Here is a 22,991-nt window from a genome sequence, read left to right on the forward strand (position 1 = left end):
GAAAGTAATGCGATCATTAGAAATTCATCAATACATCAATAAATTCTTAAATAAGCAATGAGTCTTAAATAATTCAATAAGTCTTAAATAACTTCATATGTATGAGTCATTAGTTTTAAGAAACCTGATAACTTGCTTTTATACTTGTGCTGAGAATTCATGAAATTCACTTTCAAACTGAAGACTAAAAGAGATCGTTGAGAAGCTTGATGAATACAAGCCCAGAGTCACAAATGAAGTGTGATCTTCCAGGCCTTGTTTAGGTCCATTAAGATGCAGATTGTTATTTCAAGGGCTTAGTTGAGCATATATATATATATATATATATATATATATATATATATATATATATATATATATATATATATATATATATATATAGATATATATAGATATATATATATTAGGGGTGTAACGATACACTCAGCTCACGGTACGATGTGTATCACAGTATAATGCTCACGATTCGATATGTATCACGATATTTGGAATAAAAATTGAAAATTAAACTGAAATGCAAATTTTACCAAGTAAACTATTTTTTATGTATTTCTTTTGTTTCAACTTGTTAAACTGAACCTTCTTAAAGAAAATAAATTCAACAGGCCTGTCTCTGGAAAATAAAACAATTTAAAAACTTCTTTAAAATATTATTGAAATGACAGAGACAAAATTAAGGAACAATTTAGGTAAAGGTGCAAAAAAATAAGCGTTCTATTCAATTGAATTTAACAGTAAGAGCTTAAGGCTTTGCTTGGTCACTTGCGTTTTTTGTGTGTGCAAAAAAAAATCCACATTTCCAGGTATTTAATTCATATTTAATTAAATTCATTTAGAAATATCTCTAACTACAATTGTGACTAGTCAAAGCTCATTTAGAGATATCTGCAAATATTTTTCAATGGAAGTCAATAGAGGAATATGACTAGTCATAATATATTTGCAGATATCTCCAATCTGATTTCGTACTAGTACAATTGTAATTGCAGATATCTCTAATTGTCATTCTGACTAGTCGAATTATAATTATGACTAGTCAAAATATAATTAGAGATATCTCAAAATATATTTATGGATAGTCAGAACAAAGGTTTAAATGCTAAAACGGCTTGCCATACGCGCGCGTCTATCAAAGTCCGCCCTCTGTAGTAACAGCTCACAGTCAGCTCACGTCATGTGTGATTTTGCGGCGGGAACATTATATGAAGACAGAATGATATTTTAGGGTGAATTGTACCTTATAAATATAGTATGTGACTCTTTCAACACCATTAGAAGGTATCCCTGTCGCTGTGCAAAGTATGTAAATCACTGTGAAGACTTTAAAACTTAGGATGTTTGACCCAGTATGCGTGTCAAAAAGCGGACGAGTCTAAAGCAATGAGACTTCTGAGTTTGAGAGCCATCCTCTATTTCAGCTCCACTCATCTTGGTCTGCTAACATTACTGCTGCTGCAATCTGTACTCACGTGCGACAGCAGGTGGAACGTAGCTCACGTGCAAACAGCTCATAAGAGAAAACGGACGTCGTATCGTAATCAAATCGTCATAACGCCACGATGCATATTGTGACATTTTTGCATCGCAATAAATCGTACAACGATAACTCGTTCCACCCCTAATATATATATTAGAAATTAGAAAATTTGAATTTTAACTCTTTAAAAAAACGAATAATGGATTTAATTTTAATGTTGATTAGAATTAAGTTACCCACCAGAAATGGTAACATTGACTTTCAAGCAAATTTTCTTTCCTCCTCTGTTGCAGAGTTTTAGCTGATAAACTCCAGAGTCACTTTTTTGGGTGTTTTTCACGGTCAGAGATGCGCTTTGATGGTGAAGCTCCAGCCTGCATCTGAATCTCCTATCATCCCCATATGAAGTCTTACTGACGTCTCCGTTCATTCCAGATGCTAGGGTCACACCTTCAAATGTCCACTGCAGCTGCTCATCTCGATTTACAATAAAATTAGTGATTAAAATTAAGCTTTCTCCCACATTCACCGACACAGTGTTTGGATCAGAGTCACCTGGAGAACGAACAGAGAAAGTTACTCAGACTGAGATAAAAGTAAAGTTATACTATCTGCAACATATTCAACATTAGATACAGTATTTGTATGGCCTAAATTAAGCATCCTCAATAAGCAGACCTGAGTTTGGTTCTGGACACCAATTGTTTCCAAACAAACTATGAAATATATGATAATAGTGGCACCATTCTTCCATTAATGCATGTTGTTAGGACTGCGTTGTTTTGTTTGTGTGTTTGATTTTGATTTCTAGATTGGGGGTGTGCCTTCAGCGCACCTGATGCTGGTCAGCGCCCTTATTTAAACCCCGGCAGAGAGTTTGTCGGGGCCGCTGTCCATTCACTTGGCAGTTGGCCAGAGCCGCGCTCCTATTTGGCCTTTATGCTTTGTTTCGCATCCATACATTATCACTGACAACATTTACAGCATCCATACATTTCCATTTCACACTGATTGAACATACTGATACTGATATTTGGAGTATATAATTTAAATTGAGTTAAATAAATATTCTTTTTGATTATACTTCTCCTTGTCGTCTTTCTCATTATGTTACATCCTTGAGCCAGGTGTAACATATGGGGGCTCGTCTAATTTAAATTTTGTTGATTTGATCTTTGGCTTTCGTAATAGGTATTTGTTTGTGTAATAGGTGGGAGAGACAAGGAGGCGGAGATATTTGTTGGAGCGTCTTTGAGTTTCTAGTCTGACTAGGAAAAGTTCTTGCGGTTTAAAACTGTGTAAATGTAAATTTCCCCTGTTAGGTTGTAGCAGCGCATTGTGTTGTTTTTTTATTTTAGTTTGTTATTTTTGTGCGGCTTCTGGGTTGAGTGCACTGCCGTGGAGTAGTTCTGAACTATCTGTTCAGTTCCACACCAGCGGTTATATATTGTAATGATTTATTTTGTAATACTTTTATTGACTTTATGGTCTGTGCATGTTTCTTTTCCCCACAATAAAGTTTATCAAGACCTGCAGATTTTAATAATTAATTTAAAATATATATATCTTTTGTAATTTTTACAGAATCAATTATGGTGAGTACAATAGATCAATACTAAAACATGGAAGAATACAGCTTTTTTATGCCTCTTTTCAAATAAAGCTGAAGTGTGGTTGTGAATTGTGTTTTTCATCTATATTTATATCAATAATAATAATTATAATCCTCCTCTATGAACTGCCACCTTATCGTGGGGGAGGGCTTTGAGTGCCTTAGGTTAGAGTGCAGATGAAAAACCCCTTATGAGTGGAATAACAGGGAGGATTGTGATGTCGCCCGGTATGGCGCAGCCGGGACCCCACCCTGGAGCCAGGCCTGGGGTTAGGGCCCAGGTTTTATCCCATGGAACCCGGCCGGACTCAACCCAAAGGAGTGTAGTGAGACCATTCTCCTGCAGGGGGAGCCATAAGGGGCTACTGCATGCATTGTCGAAAGGATGGTGGTTGAAGGTCAGGACAATGACAACCCTATCGTCGATTACAGAAACTGGCTCTTGGGACATGGAATGAAGGAGCCCGAGCTTGTGCAGGAGGTGGAACTGTGCTAGAGATAGTTGGGCTTACCTTCACGCAAATCTGGGGTTCTGGTACTTAACCGCATAGTAGAAAAATGTCCAGCCCTTCTCATGGAGTTGACCATGGTGTGGGCTTGCATATAGCTGCCCAACTTAGCCACCATGTGTTAGACTTTTCCCCGATAAACGAGAGGGTCGCCTCCCTGCCCCTTAGGGTCAGGGATAGGTCTCTCACTGCGGTTTGTGCCTACAGGCCAAACACCAGAGTAGAGTACCCGGCCTTTTTGGAGTTCTTGGTAGGGGTTCTGGAAAGTGAATCTGAGTGGTGTTCTGTTATTGGACTTCTGTGCTAATCACAGTTTGTCTATAACAAACACCATTTTCGAACATAATGGTGTCCATCAGTGCACATGGCACTAGGACACCCTAAGGTGGAGGTCGATGACTGACTTTGTGGTTGTATTATCTTATCTCTGACAGACCATATGTCTTGGACACTCGGGTAAAGAGAGGGTCAGAGGTGTCAACTGCTCACCACCTGGTGGTGAGTTGGATCTGCTGGCAGGGGGGAAAGCTGGACAGACCTGGCAGGCTCAAGCTTATAGTGAGGGTCCTCTGTGAATGTCTGGCTAAATATTAAATCAGAGCGATTTTCAACTCTCACCTCCGGAAGTGCTTTGACCAGATCCCGAGGGAGGTTAGAGACATTAGCCCCTTTCACACATACAGACCTTTCCGGAAAATTACCGGCAATTTTCCGGAAAGGTTGTATGTGTGAACAGGTCCTTTTTGAAAATACCGGTAAATTCGTTCTGGCTATTTTCCGGAAAGAGAAGTTGTAACATTACCGGCAATTTGCCGGAATGCTGCGCTGTGTGAACGCAGAAGGAATATTTCCGGAATAAGCGCGTGCACGTCTAGAACGTGCTGACGTAAGACTTCTGCTTTAGCCAATCACAACAGTCAGACGCATTTACGTCCGCGCGGTTTGTGAGAATAAAAGCCTTTGAATATTTTTCCAGACGCATTTAGCTGCTAGAAGTTAGTCAGATAACGTTTATATGTTCTCCTAATGCCAACTGTGCAAATAATCATCGATAAGATGCTTATGATAAGCCGTTGTTTGTTTACCTTCAAGCTTTGCGTGTGCCCATGAAACAGCCTGTGAGCGGCAGCACACGCACATATTATGAACATCTCGACATGCGAATATGATCCTGTGAAAGTTGTTCACAATATTGATCATCAAAAGAGTTTGTAATTTAGTCAAATGTTTACAAATACAAGCGCAGCCGTTTAAAGCTCATTTGTGGTGAATGATGTTAGAATTTACCGGTATTTTGGAATGGATGTGTGAATGCTCTTTTCCGGAAAATTTCCGTAACGTCCTCGCCTGTGTGAACAGCGCTTTTTTGAACATACCGGTAAAGTCGTTCCGTAAATTTTCCGGATATTTTCCGGTATCACTGTGTGAAAGGGGCTATTGAGACATAGTGGTCCATGTTCTCCAACTCCATTGTTGACATGGCCATGAGGACCATAAGGTCTGTGGTGCCTGTCGAGGCGGATATGTTGTAGATATATGTATGCTTTGGGCAGTTTAAATAACACCTATTTTTCGCAAAGGACTATGTGTCCTCCAGTATTTTTCTTTCAAGTTCTGTCAATAGAGTTGCTAAATAATGCACTAGTGAAGGGAAAAACAAAGCTTTGAAACAACTGAACAAATTGCGTCGCAAAATTATTCATTGTTTTAAAGCCTTTGAAATACCACATACAAGGGACACTTTAAAAGTTAAGGGGGTCTAAATACTTTTTGTACCCACTGTGTATTCATTAGCTGCTGACTCCTAATAGCATTCTTGTTTTTCAGGTTTTAAAACTAAAAATGTTTACATCCTAATCAGGATAACAAGACTAAGCTTGAATACCACAAGTCATGGCATAACTGTTTAAACCCAGAATTAAGCATTTCTGCAATATGGACTTAATATAACATTAATAACCATATTACTCTAAATTCAAAAGGATTTGTATAGCAGTTTTCATGATACAAATGACTTAAAAGCTGAACTACAGACAAAAAGTATGATTCCTATTTTCAATTTAATCTAATTTGTTCATATGCCACTACTGTATTTTGATAGTAAAGTCAGTTAAACTGAAAGACTCACCACACACAAAAACTCGGAATCTCCTGTAAAATGTCCTTCTGCTACTGATGATGTGTAGTTTATAAGCTCCAGAGTGTTCGCTCGTGATGTTTCTGATGGTCAAAGATCCAGTCATCTTGTCCAGCAGCAGTTTGTTTCTGAATCTCTCGTCGGCTTCAGTAAATGTGCTCTCTGACGTTTCTCCATTCATTTGAACTATGAGGTTGTCTTCATCTCCAAACATCCACAGGATCAGATCATCTCTTTGTAATTCATCTTGAACATTCAGAGTGACGTTGTTTCCCTCCTTTCCTAATATCATACTCGCTTAGAAAAAATGGTTGTAAAAAATACACAACAGAAGACTTTGAAAGAAATGCTAAAAAAAAATCATATCCAACACACAATAGTTTGAGTGTCGGAAAATGTCGGAAACACAACATCTAAACAGTGGGAACCATTATAATTAAAATCAAGCAACTACATTTACTAGAAAATCACTAGAAATAATACAATATTTAGCTTTTAATTCAAAGGCCTGTAGTCAATCATTCCTTAGTTAGTACCGCGCAAATATTCAAAAATGTTTATTGTAGCTAAAGGAAATAAGTTTTGTAAACTAGAAGTATTACAGTGGGATTTACAGTGGATTGAAGGCTAGAATATGTGAGTTGTTTAAAAAATGAGCTGAAAAAACTTAAACTGTATACCCTGCATAAATCTATAGCGTATAAAATTTGTCTAAAATAATCTCTTTGACATTTACATGATCACTCATAAAATAAAGTATACTATTATTCATACTATAAACATCGAATCAACTTAAGTGTGGTTTATTTATAAACTAATTTCGAAAGAACCACAGGGCTCAACAATAAGGACTGCCCGATGGCCCGGGGCCAGCATGTGAGATGCTCGGGACAGTAGACAGGATCGTTACTGGCCCGATCGGGCCCCTCCTCTGACAAAAACAGTCAGAATCGAGAAACAGTTTGTGTTTTTAAGCCTTTAAATGCTACCTTTTCGGTTCCTCTTTTCTGATTGGATGTTGTGAGCACATTATTTTTTTCGTAACAACCAGTACAGCGAAGAGACAGCAATATGGCGGCAACATCAAGTGATGATGCTAAAGGAAAACATTTGTTTCTAACGTCTTGGAAGCAGACATTTATGAGGGTACGCCACGACGTGATGTTTTGTACAGCTTGCTGCAGTTTGGCAGGTCAGCCATCTTTTGTTTTGCAATAAAATACCTGCACATTTTGCTACTTTTGTGTGCAAAACACATGTTTGAATGTTGCTCATTACACATTTATTAACATTTTATAAATAATTAAATTCTAGATTTACGAACATTTTGACACATTTCTTTTCTAAATTTGTGGCTAAGGAATAACTATTAACTTTTTTTTGGTAGGGCCAGTGAAAATATTGGCAGGGCAAGTAAAAATTTGAACCACTGGTCCGATCGGGCCAGTAGAAAAAATCCTCAGCGTTGAACCCTGAACCACGTGATTATGACTAAACACGGCTGGTACAGCGTCAGATCCGTATATTCCACCAATCAAATGAATAATGACACACTATAAAAAAACAGAGTTTTTCACTCCAGTCATCTTCATCTTAAAGAACCCGCTTCCACATCTACTCCTCCCCTTCTCTGATGGGGCGGCACGGAGGCCCAGTGGTTGACACTGTTGCCTAACAGCAAGATGGCTGCTGGTTCGGGCCCTTACCAAGCCGATCAGCGTTTCTGTGTGGAGTTGGCATGTTCTCTCTGAGTTTGCGTGGGTTTGCCCTAGGTTTCCTGGTTTCCTCCCACCATCCAAAGACATACACCATGAGTAAATTGGCTGCTTCAAAATAGCATCTTAAGCACTTCTTAGCCAGATATATCACAACACGTTCACAAGCACAGTAGTTCTCGAAACCTACTGGAGGGAGCCCCGGGGTCAAGGATATTCTGAGCTCAGTGCTCTCTCCTGGGAGAGCATGCCAAACAAAATCATCACTTCCGGTGCCAAATATCAAAAAGAAAATGTGTATTTGTTCTGGTAGGAGAAGTTACTGTGCCCATTTTTATTATATAACAAATGACCTGTGCCTCAGAAGACTAAGATGAAAGTCAATGAATGTATGGTGGCCTTTGAAGGCGTGAGATGCTCTTTGGGATGGCAAACTTTATGTGCATTTTGGCATTTCCTTCGGGCATTTTTAGAGACTTAATCTCTGTATAAAGGAGTTTGAACATGAAGGAGTTTAAGGTAAATAACAGACTCACCTTTGACAAAAATCAAGAAATGTTTGTCCCATGGCTCTTTGCTGCTGTTGATCTTTAGTGTATAAAGTCCAGTGTGCTCAGGTCTGGTGTTCTTGATGGTCAGAGATCCAGTCTTGCCATCCACCATCAGTCTGCCTTTGAATCTCCCACCTCCAACATCATATTTACGGATCTCTCTGCTCCTTCCCTCGATTTCGGCTAGAAGTGTGTTTTCTTTGTACAGCCACTGTATCTGGTCTTTTTTACCAATTTCAACATGAGCCTCTAGCTTGACAGGATCTCCCTCCATCACTGACACTTTCTCGACTTTGTTGCAAAAGTGCAGAAAAAAGAAATGAGATTGTTAACTTTGCAAATGGAAAAATATCTATCTATCTATCTATCTATCTATCTATCTATCTATCTATCTATCTATCTATCTATCTATCTATCTATCTATCTATCTATCTATCTATCTATCTATCTATCTATCTATCTATCTATCTATCTATCTATCTATCTATCTATCTCTCTGTCTGTCTGTCTGTCTGTCTGTCTGTCTATCTATCTATCTATCTATCTATCTATCTATCAAACAGAGCAAGGAAATTTTCACAGCAGGTCTGATAATATTTTTTTTCTTCCGGAGAAAGTTGTATTTGTTTTATTTCAGCTACAATAAAAGCATTTTTAATTTTTTATACACCATTTTAAGGACAAAATTATTAGCCGCTTTAGGCAAAAAAAATGTTCAATAGTCTAGAGAACAACCCATTATTATACAATAACTTGCCTAATTACCCTAACCTGCCTAGTTAACCTAATTAACCTAGTTAACCCTTTAAATGTCACTTCAAGCTGCATAGAAGTGTACTCACAGTTTACCAGCACTTTGAAGGTCTTGCATAAGGTTCCCCTGCTGCTGTTGCTGATCTGTAGTTTGTACAGTCCTGTGTGATAGTTTTTGATGTCTGTGATGGTCAGAGATCCAGTCTTCCTGTCAAGGTTCAGTCTATTTTTAAATCTTGCATCAGTACCATCGAATGTCTTTGTGGTCTTTTGCAACTGAGCTATGAGACTGTCTTCATCTCCAAACATCCACAGGATCAGATCGTCTTTCTGTGTTTCAGTGTCAGGGTCTAAAGTGACAGAACTTCCCTCCGTCACTGATTTTACATCCTCTTCATTTTGAACCGAAGCACATAAAAATAGAGAAATACATAGACAGATTTCATTTAGATGCTCAGGAGTCAGGACTGAACAAAAAAACAATGAATTGATTCAATGAGTTTTGTTGTAGTTAATTAAAATATATCAAATAAACAGCTCAGTGATGCTAGAATATGAAAAATCAGGGGAAAGAACTACAATCCCATGACATCACATAAAAAAAATCGCATTAAACTATGGAGAAATATTAAGTTGTTGGCTGTGTGTGGTAAAACATAACTATAATCTGAAATTTGCTGGGTTGTTTTAACTTAATGTTGGCTAAAACATAGACAACCTCAATGTTGAGTAATTTTTTTATGATACTTTATTTATTTGTTATTTATTTACATTTTAAATTACACTTTTTTTAACCCAGTGGTTGGGTTTGTGTATATTTATTCTACGTTGGGTTACTACAACTGAGAATTTATTTCTGTGTTTCTCTGTGTGTGTACTAGTAAATATTCACCTAAAGGTATGTGGTTATAAGAGTTTTAAAACAGGTATGTAAAAATGTGCCGTTCATTTGTTTGGTAAACCATAAGATAAGGTCATCTAACAAAGGCAAAAAATCATGCTATACAGTATTATTTCTTTTTCCCACAAGATGTTTTGAGCTGAACAGTAACTACTAACATATTAATATTGCTAAATGTTGACAGCAATTATGTTTCAAGGCATGTGATTGGCTGTTTGATCTGCCTTCATGTGTTCATGACAGTCTAACCCTGTTAATATATAATTAGCTGCTCCCGACCAGGTTTTAACTAACAGAACTGTAGCTATGACAAAAACTTTAATATAAATTTTGAGTGAAAATATCCTGGTTCATGTCAAATCACTAATAACCAAATCCAGCTAAATGAGTAATCCACATATGAAGAAAGAACCCCTGAGCTTCACTTCTGAGTTTTTAACACTGACTCTTATTTAAAGACTTGAGATACTCACGTATGAGAGTAAGAATGAATGTTTGGTATGAGGTCCCAGTGCTGCTGATGATCTTTAGTTTATAGACTCCAACATGTTCGCTTGCTGTTTTTGTTATCGTTACAGTTCCAGTTGTAGAGTCAAGCCTCAGCCTGTCTCTGAATCTCCCATCAGCACAATCACCGGTAGAGATCTCTCTGGTATTTCCATTGACTCCAGCGATAAGAGTCTCTTGCGGTCCAAACGTCCACAGTATCTGATCGTCTCTCTGAATTACAGCATCAGGCTTTAGGGTGACAGATTCTCCTACCTTCACAGACACTTTCTTTGTTTCATCTGTCAGCACATAAACATGGTCAATTTGTGGATAAAAAACACAAGACATGACCAGGGCAAACAAAAACAAAAACAAGTGCTGCGTCCGAAACCGCCTACTACTCAGTAGGTACTGCATTTGAATTTAAACGTACTACTCGGCTGTTTGAAAAGTATGCTCTATACAGTATGAATGTGAAAAGTATGAATGGAATTCGGACTTACTACATCCGCCATTTTGTCATGGTCATGTGACCTACCTGCGTTAATGGCCTCGCTTTACTCCCATTCATGAATTCGCTCGCGTGGCATCATGGGACAGCACAGCGTGCATGGAATGCGCACTCTAGAATCTCACCGGAAGTAGTAATCCGGGTACTTCTCGCATACTGATTTTCGAATTCTATGAATTCGGACATACTACTCGGCTCCCATACTGATTTTAGCGTATTTTATAGTATGGAAGTATGCGGTTTCGGACGCAGCCAAAATAACCAAGTTGAGCAGGCAAAGCAGATCAACAAACCAAATACATCAAAGCAAACTAGGCATGTGATGAAAATAAAATAAAGGTCCAAGATGCAAACTTGGGTGAAAACCAAAATTGCCTTTTTACTTCATAGAAATGTTTTGTTTGTACGTTATTTGAGTAGACTTTGCTATTTCGTTAAGCATGTGCAGTTTATCCATTGATAAGTATATGTGTACATAACCGGAAAAACCCCAGAGCAGTATATTGAGCTATTTTGAACTTGGCCATAATGCACACTGCTCTTGTTCTTTGGTTAGTGCAGCAACAAACCAACATTGCATGGCTCAATTCATTGAAATACATGGATTTCATAGCACTGCGCTTTCTATGTCAAGTGTAAAAGCCTCTTCACATTGTGTGATTACTAGGCTGGAGGGTGTTACCACGACTGGGGTGGAGTGACAGGAGACAACAGGAGGTAAGATCCAATATGCAGTTTATTCAAAGTCAGGCAAGCAGTGGTCATCAGGTGCAAACAGGTATCTATAGACAGTCCAGAATCGTAGTCGATATAAACAGGCAGAAGGTCGAAAGGCAGGCGGCTAAACAGGATAAGTGGAATACAAGGCTAGGGTCTAAACACAGAGAAACAAGACAGGGAAACGCGTTGTAATGTTACACAGGAAAAACAAGACTCGGCCAACTGGTAGCGTGAGAGAGTGGCTTATGAATGGGGTGGAATCAGTCTGTGAACAAGGTCCAGCTGGTGATGCAATCAGGATAGATGACTGAGCAGGCGTGTGTGTCTGGGAGCAGTGCATGTATGAAAATGTAGTCCTGGGAAATGCGGAAATATAGTCATGAGAGTTCGTGTGAGAACCAGCGATCTCTGGAAAGCGATCGCTGGTTGTGTGACAGAGGGAGAGTAAAATTAACGCGCCGAACAACACAGAATAGCCCTTTTTCAGCTCAAATATTCCACTTTTTTTTGTTTTTAACCCAAAAACTCAAACTACTACTCACATTACTACTCTAAACAAACTTCAATAGAGCTGGTGTTAAAAATGGCCTATATGCTAACAATGATAAAACTTTACAATAGCATGTTTTAATACTTACACATCTGACTTTGTTGATCAGAGATCTCTCCTTTTTGCACCTCAGCTTTATAGCAGCACATAGAAAGAAAGGTTTTATAAATACTTGGAAATTTAAAACCAATCAAGAACTTATTTCAAACATACAATATACTGTAGCTTTGGACATAATTAATAAGCTGCATTAAAAATACTTGATTTATAAAAATAATATTGCACATTTGTAATATTAAATTCAACATTATAATTATTAACTATATACAGGGCTTGACATTAACACCCGCCAAATGCGTGAAGATTTCGCCTGGGGCGGGTTAGACAGACACCCCCACTAGCCATGTTGGCTGTTGAAAATAGTTTATTTAAATGTCAGTACTGCTTTGTCACTAAATATTAGAATTTTAGTTTAAGACTGTTTGTCAATATGCGTGCAAATGTGATCTTACAATCAAGAAACAGCACGACTGATAAGTGTTCGCGCGAGCAAAAGATAGCAGGTGAATATCGAATAATCAAAAGGTGCGATTGGTTCTCTTTGAAATAGACTGGTAAAAAGGAGTGCTCATGCATGCACAGTCCTGCTACTTTTAAGAGCTTGAGACTTTTTGTAAGCAGCAATAGTTGCCGCTTTCGCTTTAACCATTCTTTGAACAGATTATTAATGAGCCTAACTTTAACTTTTTGCATGCGATTATTCTCTCATTATTGCACATGGTATGTTTTTCATTTGCTTACAGTTATTTTTGTTAATGCCTAAGTTATCACCATTGATGATAACATTGCTTTAATGGGAGATTAACACTCCATTTAGATATAGTTAACTGTTGATCTGCTACCTTTAGCTTGGACAGACTGCAGTGTATAGTTTTAGATACAATAAGTTAAATCCTAAAAAGTCCTAAAAAGTCATGTGAAATAAAATTGCAATGCGGCACTATGAAACCACAACCTATTTGCTCATACTCATCAAGCAAGGTCACAAAACACACACACACACACACACACACACACACACACACACACACACACACACACACACACAAAAAAAAAAACTTGTAGTATGTGGGCATAACACAAAATTTAAATCTTGTTCTTTGGTCAGTGCAGCAACAAACCAACATTGCATGGCTCAATTCATTGAAATACATGGATTTCATAGCACTGCGCTTTCTATGTCAAGTGTAAAAGCCTCTTCACATTGTGTGATTACTAGGCTGGAGGGTGTTACCACGACTGGGGTGGAGTGACAGGAGACAACAGGAGGTAAGATCCAATATGCAGTTTATTCAAAGTCAGGCAAGCAGTGGTCATCAGGTGCAAACAGGTATCTATAGACAGTCCAGAATCGTAGTCGATATAAACAGGCAGAAGGTCGAAAGGCAGGCGGCTAAACAGGATAAGTGGAATACAAGGCTAGGGTCTAAACACAGAGAAACAAGACAGGGAAACGCGTTGTAATGTTACACAGGGAAAACAAGACTCGGCCAACTGGTAGCGTGAGAGAGTGGCTTATGAATGGGGTGGAATCAGTCTGTGAACAAGGTCCAGCTGGTGATGCAATCAGGATAGATGACTGAGCAGGCGTGTGTGTCTGGGAGCAGTGCATGTATAAAAATGTAGTCCTGGGAAATGTGGAAATGTAGTCATGAGAGTTCGTGTGAGAACCAGCGATCGTCATGAGAGTTCGTGTGAGAACAAGCGATCGCTGGTTGTGTGACAGAGGGAGAGTAAAATTAACGCGCCGAACAACACAGAATAGCCCTTTTTCAGCTCAAATATTCCACTTTTTTTTTGTTTTTAACCCCAAAACTCAAACTACTACTCACATTACTACTCTAAACAAACTTCAATAGAGCGGGTGTTAAAAATGGCCTTTATGCTAACAATGATAAAACTTTACAATAGCATGTTTTAATACTTACACATCTGACTTTGTGGATCAGAGATCTCTCCTTTTTGCACCTCCGCTTTATAGCAGCAAATAGAAAGAAAAGTTTTATAAATACTTGGAAATTTAAACCAATCAAGAACGTATTTCAAACATGCAATATACTGTAGCTTTGGACATAATTAATAAGCTGCATTAAAATACTTGATTTATAAAAATAATATTGCACATTTGTAATAGTAAACTCAACATTATAATTATTAACTATATACAGGGCTTGACATTAACACCCGCCAAATGCGTGAAGATTTCGCCTGGGGCGGGTTAGACAGACACCCCCACTAGCCATGTTGGCTGTTGAAAATGGTTTATTTAAATGTCAGTACTGTTTGGTCACTAAAGATTAGAATTTTAGTTTAAGACTGTTTGTCAATATGCGTGCAAATGTGATCTTACAATCAAGAAACAGCACGACTGATAAGTGTTCGCGCGAGCAAAAGAAAGCAGGTGAATATCGAATAATCAAAAGGTGCGATTGGTTCTCTTTGAAATAGACTGGTAAAAAGGAGTACTAATGCATGCAGAGTTCTGCCATTTTCAAGAGCTTGAGACTTTTTGTAAGCAGCAATAGTTGCCGCTTTCGCTTTAACCATTCTTTGAACAGATTATTAATGAGCCTAACTTTAACTTTTTGCATGCGATAACCCTTTCATTATTGCACATGGTATGTTTTTCATTTGCTTACAGTTATTTTTGTTAATGCCTAAGTTATCACCATTTACGATAACATTGCTTTAATGGGAGATTAACACTCCATTTAGATATAGTTAACTGTTGGTCTGCTACCTTTAGCTTGGACAGACTGCAGTGTATAGTTTTAGATACAATAAGGTAAATCCTAAAAAGTCCTAAAAAGTCATGTGAAATAAATCTAACTGCAATGCGGCACTATGAAACCACAACCTATTTGCTCATACTCATCAAGCAAGGTCACAAAACACACACAAACACACACACACACACAAAATTGTATGTGGGCATAACACACAATTTAAATCAGCTAATTTTAACATGCCAAAGTCATATTTATGCACATTAAATCTGTTTTCTCAAGAACAAACTTGTGGCTAGTGAAAATTGCGAGTGGCTAGTACTGTCGGAAAACTACTAGCCACAGTGGCTGGTGATCAAAAAAGTTAACGTCAAGCTCTGACTATATATGGAATAATGCATTATACTTTTAAAACTCTTCTTTAGCACACTCATTTTTCTTCTGTTGTCTCAACTTACATTTTTTATCAAGACATTTGTGGCGATGGTAAAACACAAAAGCAGCAACTCCTGCAAGCACTAGCAGAAGGATGACGACAGATATTCCTGCCGCAGCACCTGGAGACAAACCTGAACCTGATCAAGAAAAACAGTCAGAAATAAACACCATAAACATCCACTACTGTAGATCTGGAAGGTTAAACTTTGTTAATGATCCTTGACTAATTACATGTAAAATATTTGAGAACACAATTATTTGTATAATATGATTAAGAATACTATTTGATCTTTAAGTACTAGGTGTAGTGAAGTTCTTAACTTTAATTCAAATTGCACATTTTCAGCTCCAGGTAACATCCCAGACACTATTCCTACAGGCCATAGAGCATGTGGAGGTTGTGGATCAACAATAAGAACTACTTGGCCCAGAGTAAGTTCCTTGACCTCACGCTCCTAGGTTCTCCCGAAATGAGGAGCACTCAGTGGGTTACTTGGTCACTGAGGAACTCTTAAAGGAGATGGACAGCCCTTCAAGCTCCATGTGACACTGCTGAGTTGTCTGTAAGGAAAGCAATTTAGTGGTCCCAGTTAACTTGAGCTGCCATACTGCTGGCTATTGTCCTCTCTGACCTGTCTTTAAGGACTGCGTAAGTTTCCATAGTGCGGTGACCATGGTGGAGAAGGACTTTGACCATTTTCAGCATGATCTTTGGCGAACGATTAGGTTTGTCCAGGTAAGCCTTAGTGGATGGCATGATCACCATAAGTACAGCCTCTGGCGTGTCATAAATTGAGTCATATAGAACTGTCATTAATAGAGTCAGGTTAAGTTCTTTGCAGACCTTACATGAGCACTTAAGGTTACAGGTCTTTACATGGGTCCTACCACATCTCCAGCAACCTTTTTCCTTCTTATTCCAAGTGACAATTTAAGCTGTGGTCAACTTTATGAACTGGTAACAAGAGTTGACATAATGGTCCCTGTTGTCACAATGGGGACAGCATGGCTTTAGCTTTGTACCGAGTTGCAGATCCAAAGGGATGTGTACCTCTCTTATTGGCCAAGAGTACTGGTGTTGCTCCCTCCTTAGAGCGAGTAGACATTGTAACCCTACCATGGGACTTGGATAATTCACTCTGGAACAAGGTTGCCGCTTGGTTGAAGATGCATTTTTCTTGACACTTGGTCTCTAACCAGGTGGCTAAATCAGGAAGTGTGTAGGTCCTGTCAATATCTGTCTGAAGAATAACCCTGCTCAAGCAGTACTCAACGAAACCATCATGATACGCAGATGGCAGCTTACTTACAAAAAATCAACATGAGAGCCACTCGAGCTCGTAACCATTCTGGCCCTCAAGAGAATTTAGCATGCACACTAATGACTGAACAGATAAGGGTAAGGTGTCAAAAGCATTCGCATCACCCATTCTTATTGGTGGAGTGCTCATCATGACACCTAATTCTGACTGGACAAGCTGTTGTGGCTGACCATACTTGTCTTGGGGAGCCTGCAGTGCAGCTAAATAAGGACGAGGATGAGACATGTAGGCTTAACAAGACATGGTACTTGTACTGCTCGCTGAGATGGCTGTGATTAGTCAACAAATGGTCCAACACTAATTTTAACAGAGCAAAGTCACACTTTTCAAACACTGGTTACCTAGGTTGTGGGATGCCACAGGCAGATGCAAACAGTAGCTCTGTACCCGTATGTGCAGACTGACTACCATGCAGAAATGGTGGTGGCTGCACATAGCTAAAGTCGGTAGGTTGCAAAACTGGTGCCAGGTAAATGGAGACTCTTTCTAGAGCTGCGTCCCAAATGGCACACTATACACTATGCACTATGTACTTATGCAATTACACACTCAACAAGATAGTATATGCATGTAGTGTCCGTCCCAAGTGGCACACTAATGGTTTTTTACTAAGCGGAAATTCAAACCGTTTCCCTGATGACGTTTGACGGTTGCCAAATCAGTGAAATAAACAACCAAATTATCAAATAATACCTGCAGTGAGTATTGCCGCATTCACCATCGGGAGGCGCTATAATCACTCTCGTAGGAGAATTTTGCTTTCACCATCCAAAATAAATAAAGTTATTCAACATGTGCGCCCGATACCTCCGCCCCTTCCGCTGCACGAGCAAACCAGCGGTCGTTGAGTGTGTGAAGTGTCCATCATTACACACTTCATTTTAGCGGCTAAATGAGTGCATCATCCGGGTTATTAAAGTGCACTTATTATTTTATTGAGTTTTCAGTGTGAACACACTACTTACACTATTTATACTACAAAATGGCGTAGAATAGTGCATAAGTATGCGATTTGGGACGCAGCTTACGACAGGCTTTCTGACACAAAGGGATCTATTTTGACAGTCCATGGGCAGAGCGCAAAACGCAGGGCGCAAACGCTTTCAGGGCGTGTCAGAATGCATTTTTGCTAATTTAAGGACGGGAAAATCCGCTTTGTGCCATGGCGCATGGTCTAAAAGGGTTGAGTTTATTTTCTTAATGAGTTATAGATGTGTTTTGAGAATAAACCAATTAGAGTCTCATGTCCCATTCCCTTTAAGAGCAGCTGCGTCGCGCCATAAGCGCATTTTGATGTAAAGTAAGTTCACTTTCGCTTTTGCTCTCGTGGATAGGGAAACCTTTACGCACAGACATCAATTAGCCTGTAAAGAATTAATTTTGTTTGTTAAGCGCAAAGATTTGTTTAAAAACTATTTCTAAATTCAGTTCTAATTTCTAGCAAACGAATAAATGAACAATAATAACGAAGTGTGCTCAAAATACTGAGTTATTTACAAATACACCTGCCATGTCCCATATGGTCTAAAATTTGACAGGTGGACAAATTTAAGCCTGTTTTTGATAAAACAAATATAAATATGGATATAATCAATAATACTGCTAATAATAATAACATTATACAAAAGCAAATTGAATGAACTGAAAAAGGCAGTGGTTTTTAAATCTTCATGTAGGCTAGAAATTAATATGTTTTGTAATATTTTAATCATTTATATTTATATCCTGTATACATCCTTATTATATATATATATTGTATATATATAATATATAAACTGTGTAAGCCAGGCGCACTTTGCGCCAGACAATAGACCGACTTTGTTCTGTTCTAAAGATCAGACTATTTACAGTTTCTCAAAATAGCAACGCGCCAAAACACGCCTGCTTTTTTAGACCAGAACGCCTGTGGGCGCACATTTGAGCGCAAATGCATTTGCTATTTAAACAGCGTGGCTCAACACCTCAAAATGACCCTTGCGCCGAGTAGCAAAGTAGCAAAAGAGTATTGCGCTGCGCCTTGCGCCACATTGCGCCGGGTGTATGATAGAGCCCTAAATGTCTGTAATTTTGGAATGATCAATTTGTCGTCATTCATTGTAAATTACAGACATCTAGTGTTTTTATGTGATTTAAGATTGCCCTCCATTTGCAGGGGCTGTAGATTAAAGAACTTCACACTGTATTCCATTTTGGTTTCCATGGTGGGTCATCAAGCTTTTGGAATTCTGTCAGTTACATACTAGTTTCTGTACATTCTAAACCTATTGTGTGTGATGACACTCCCAGAGGCTTAGAAATACCAATCTTACATGTGGAAGCCAATACAGTCTGTTTCTCTTAATAGGACAGGTATTAATTAAACTGTAAAGTACTTTTATTGACTGCCATTTTACAAATCATCAAAGACATCAAAAACGTAAAAAAAGTATATGCTTACCATTGACAGTAACGTTGAATGACCACTTTAAAGTCTCACTGTCATAGTTGATCTCTGCTTTATAAAGTCCAGTGTCTGTGGTTTTGATGTCCATGATGGTCAGAGATCCAGTCTGATTGTTCAGCTTCAGTCTGTCTCTGAATCTATCATTGTAATATATATCATTTTCATTAAATTCAGCAATGAGTTGAGAGAACCTACTATCATTTTCAAACCTCCACAGTATCCGAGTGATTTTCTTTATATCAGTATTATTAGTGTTAAGAGTCACAGTCTGTCCCTCCATCACTGACACATCTGTGTCAGCACCAAACACACCTGCAGAACAAACAGAAACAGCATCTCAGAGATTGAAACACTGCTGGGAATGTTAGTGAGAAATCATTTAAAGAGAGAATTTAGTCGTGCCTTATTAAAATAATTAACTATTTAAATTATTCAGCATTAAAATAAAGAACAACCAGTCTGCCTGACAAAGATTGAGATAAAGTTGGTTTTATATATTCACACATTCAGACTTTCTCATTAATAATATAAGTTCAGAAAAGTATTCTTTGTGAATTCTAAATAGTGAAATCATATTAGCAGCAAATGACTGTCGAAATACAATTTTTTTTTCCACAAATAAATAGTGCTGGGTTGTTTTCAAGTCATACTTATATGTTATTTCAAACTGAATTTTCAAAGTAAACAATACACAGTAAGGAACATGTCACAAGTTGTCACTGAATAAATGTGCAAATATAAAACCAACTTTACCTCAATTTGACAAAGTAGGATTCCATACAAATAATCCATGCACGCAGTTAAACTGTAAGTTTGGCTTTCTTTATTTTTATCCTTCATGTACAAAGTGTTCAGTTACACGAATGTGCCAATAGATGACAGTATATGACTGGAAATAGCAATGGAAAATGGAATGTTCTCCACTGCCATTTAATTTAGTTAGCGTTACATTGCTGTAAATCACGTCTTCGAGACGGAGTGAAGATTGTTCCTAATGTTTTTTATAATTGGTGCTTATTGTGTGCATTATCGACAAGTAAGTAATCTATAAATGTTAATGCTAGACTTATTATAATTATGTAGCTGGGAAATGCTTTCCTTATATTTTTAATGCTATGAGAATGACTAATTTTGTATTTTCTACATTCATTTGTAGGAAACCACACACACCTGCACACCAATTATAAATGCCCAAACATTTGTAAGTTTCACATTCATTAATCAGATGTGTTTCTTGGAAAACTGGACAGTTGCAGCTCTTTTAACTGAAAGAGCATGGCTAGAAAGTGGGAGCTAGTGTAACGCACACAATATCAATTGCAAATACTTCATGAAAAGTTGAGTTATATTCAGTTACAGATCTCAAATTAGGCATGACAAAAGGAGTCTATTAAAAGAATTAAGTCTTCTAAAGGAGGTCAAGTCTTCTCATTTATGGCTCCTAAACTCTCGAATAGCCTTCCTGATAATGTCCACATAATGGTATGATACTTGAGTGTGCTCCATGCAGGTGAGTGGGCTTGACAAACCACCTGTAGGACACACTCCTCCTGTCTTAATGCACCTGACAATTTGTTAGAAGCACATGCTTTACATGTTGGTTTATATGTTTGTTTATATAACTTCTGTTTTCATTTATAGACCTTTTTGCATTTCGTGTTTAAACACACTATGAACAGCAGCTACGCTAATTATTTTATTTAATCTCCATTTCCACCTGGAGATACTCATACAGACGCCCCTAGAGATTAATCACCACTGATGCGATCCAAGACCTGTGAAGAAATGATGCCAAGGGATACATAATTCTGGACCAGGCTATATCCTTAGCTAATGCTGCGGAGGTCATTGAGGAGTGGAAACACCCTCCCAACTCTGAAGTATAGGGGCGGCAGCATGAAGTTGTGGGGCTAAGAGACTGGTCCACTTCACAGCATAGATGGCATCATGAAGAAAGAACATTATGTAGAAATACTGAAGCAACATCTCAAGACATCAGCCAGAAAATTAAAACTTGGCCACAAATGGGTCTTCCAAACAGACCATGACCCTAAGCATACTGCCAAATTAGTTAAAACGTGCTTTAAGGACAACAGAGTGAATGTTTTTGGAGTGGCCATCACAAATCCAATAGAAAATTTGTGGGCACAGTTGAAAAAGCTTGTGCGAGCAAGACAGCCAACAAATCTGACTCGTTTACACCAATTCTGTCATGAGGAATGGGCCAAAATTCAAACTATTTTGAGAAGCTTGTGGAAGGATACCCAAAACATTTGACCAAAGTTATACAGTTTAAAAGCAAAGCTAAAAAATACAAAGGAAATGTATGTAAACTTTTGACTGGCTAGAAATTAATAAAAAATTAAAAATAAAATCTCTTATTATTCTGGCATTTAGCAAATGTAAATCATTTAGGTAATCCTAACGGACCAAAAATAGTAAACATTTAGTATGATTTACCATCAGACACTTTTTTGTTTTTTAAAAATGGTTATGTGACTTTTTTACGGATTATGTAAACTTCTGGTTTCAACTATTTTTAAAAAGTAGATTACTTTAATTACAAGTAGCCTACTTCCTTTAAAAAAGAAATCTGATTATGCAATGTAGATGACAATCTTTACTACCCAACTCTAATGTAAGGCACCATATGGTGCAGGAAAAAGGTGGCTAATATTATTACCTTTGTTGGTTTAATATGCTACAATTTAATGTACAAGAGTTTTTCAAATGCTGTTTTCCATCAATAAAACATCAAAAACACTTTAAAAGGTCATCGTAAAACCGAAAGCAGACCTAATAATGAATGAAGAAACCGCACTTACCACATGTTGGTAGTAAAAACAGGATTCCTAAAACAATCTTCATATTGTTGCTGTTTCCAGCTAAATCGGATTTCTAAAAACAAAATCTGGAGATTTGTGAAGAGATGTTTACTAAATGAATCAATTTGATGAAAGAATAAGTTTGTTTAAAATATTGAGTCTGTTCTTCTTCTTTAATGTTGGCAAAATCTGAGTCTAAAGCGCAGTTTGTTTGGACGAATCGTTTTCGTGAACCGGTTCTTTAAAGTGAACAGTTCACCAAACACGGACTGAATCGTTCAAAACAATCGGTCGCGTCAATCAATACTCACAGTTTGCTCAATTTGAGACATACCTGACAGTCCCTTGGACTCAGAAAAAAACTAATTCTCAGAGAATATGCTAGTCTAACTTGAAGTAAGACACACAATGCTGAAAGAATTGATGAAGTGATTAATTTCTTTCAGACTGAGATACGAAGCATGCGCCGAACAAACATGCAACAGCTACAAGGGGGCGAATTTGGGGGACGGAGACCCGGGGGGATTTCCGGAGCCAGTCCTTATGTCACTGCCGTTTGCATTTATCCAGCGATCACTTCTGTTTCTGTATAGGGAAAATACAGAGTAGAATCCCGGTTAAGAAAAAAGGGGCATTTGAACGTCTCTCGTTTATATCCTACGTGAAAAACGGGACAAGAAATCATAAATGTTTGCAAGGCTGTATTTGATTTAAAAAAGCTACACAACGTTAAATTATAAATGCATAAAACTATTTCATCATATTTTAAAATGTCATTTATTCTTACATAATCATTCACCAATCATTCTAATTTACTGATTTGGTGTAAAGGAAAAGTGACAAAAAAGTGATCGAAGGATCAAAGCAGTAGCGAAAAAATAAGGATTTTTATTTTTTTTTTACAAGACAAAGATTACAGTACCAACACAGGAAAATAATTTTCCACTATAGAGCCTTTCTAAAGATGAAAATTAGAGAGACGAATGTTGTAGTTAATTATGAAAGTGCAGACGACTGCTGTTGATGTATAGTAAGTAACTAACACAAAATCATATGTATGCCTAAATTTGTGAGGTTGTAATAGATACTTGCTGTGCCCTTAAATGGACACTTGAGGGCATCCTCTCTCTCTCTCTCTCTCTCTCTCTCTCTCTCTCTCTCTCTCTCTCTCTCTCTCTCTCTCTCTCTCTCTCAATTCAATTCAATAATTGCTTTATTGGCATGACACATGTATTGCTAAAGCATTTATAAC

The 22,991-nt window shown here is 37.9% G+C and overlaps 1 protein-coding gene across 9 annotated transcripts; it reads right to left on the reverse strand.

Moving 5' to 3' along the window:
* Positions 1-796: 796 nt before the first annotated feature.
* On the reverse strand, positions 797-22,234 carry LOC101884052 (pregnancy-specific glycoprotein 22). 9 transcript variants are annotated; one of them, XM_073937271.1, is made up of 12 exons: positions 22,074-22,121; positions 21,740-21,825; positions 19,124-19,226; positions 18,909-19,051; positions 15,170-15,286; positions 13,914-13,958; positions 12,014-12,058; positions 10,129-10,443; positions 8,844-9,146; positions 7,987-8,292; positions 5,727-6,032; positions 797-2,032 (listed from the first exon to the last, which is right to left on the reverse strand). In XM_073937271.1, the coding sequence occupies exons 2-12, from the start codon at positions 21,780-21,782 to the stop codon at positions 1,710-1,712; spliced, it is 2,049 nt and encodes a 682-aa protein (XP_073793372.1). In that variant the 5' UTR covers positions 21,783-21,825; positions 22,074-22,121; the 3' UTR covers positions 797-1,709. The 9 variants fall into 9 exon arrangements, with proteins under 9 accessions (XP_073793372.1, XP_073793368.1, XP_073793370.1 ...); XM_073937267.1 differs by having other exon boundaries at positions 18,909-19,226; positions 22,074-22,234; XM_073937269.1 differs by having other exon boundaries at positions 21,740-22,234.
* Positions 22,235-22,991: the final 757 nt, after the last annotated feature.

Source organism: Danio rerio, chromosome 22, assembly GCF_049306965.1.
Source record: "Danio rerio strain Tuebingen ecotype United States chromosome 22, GRCz12tu, whole genome shotgun sequence".
Lineage (NCBI taxonomy): Eukaryota > Metazoa > Chordata > Actinopteri > Cypriniformes > Danionidae > Danio > Danio rerio.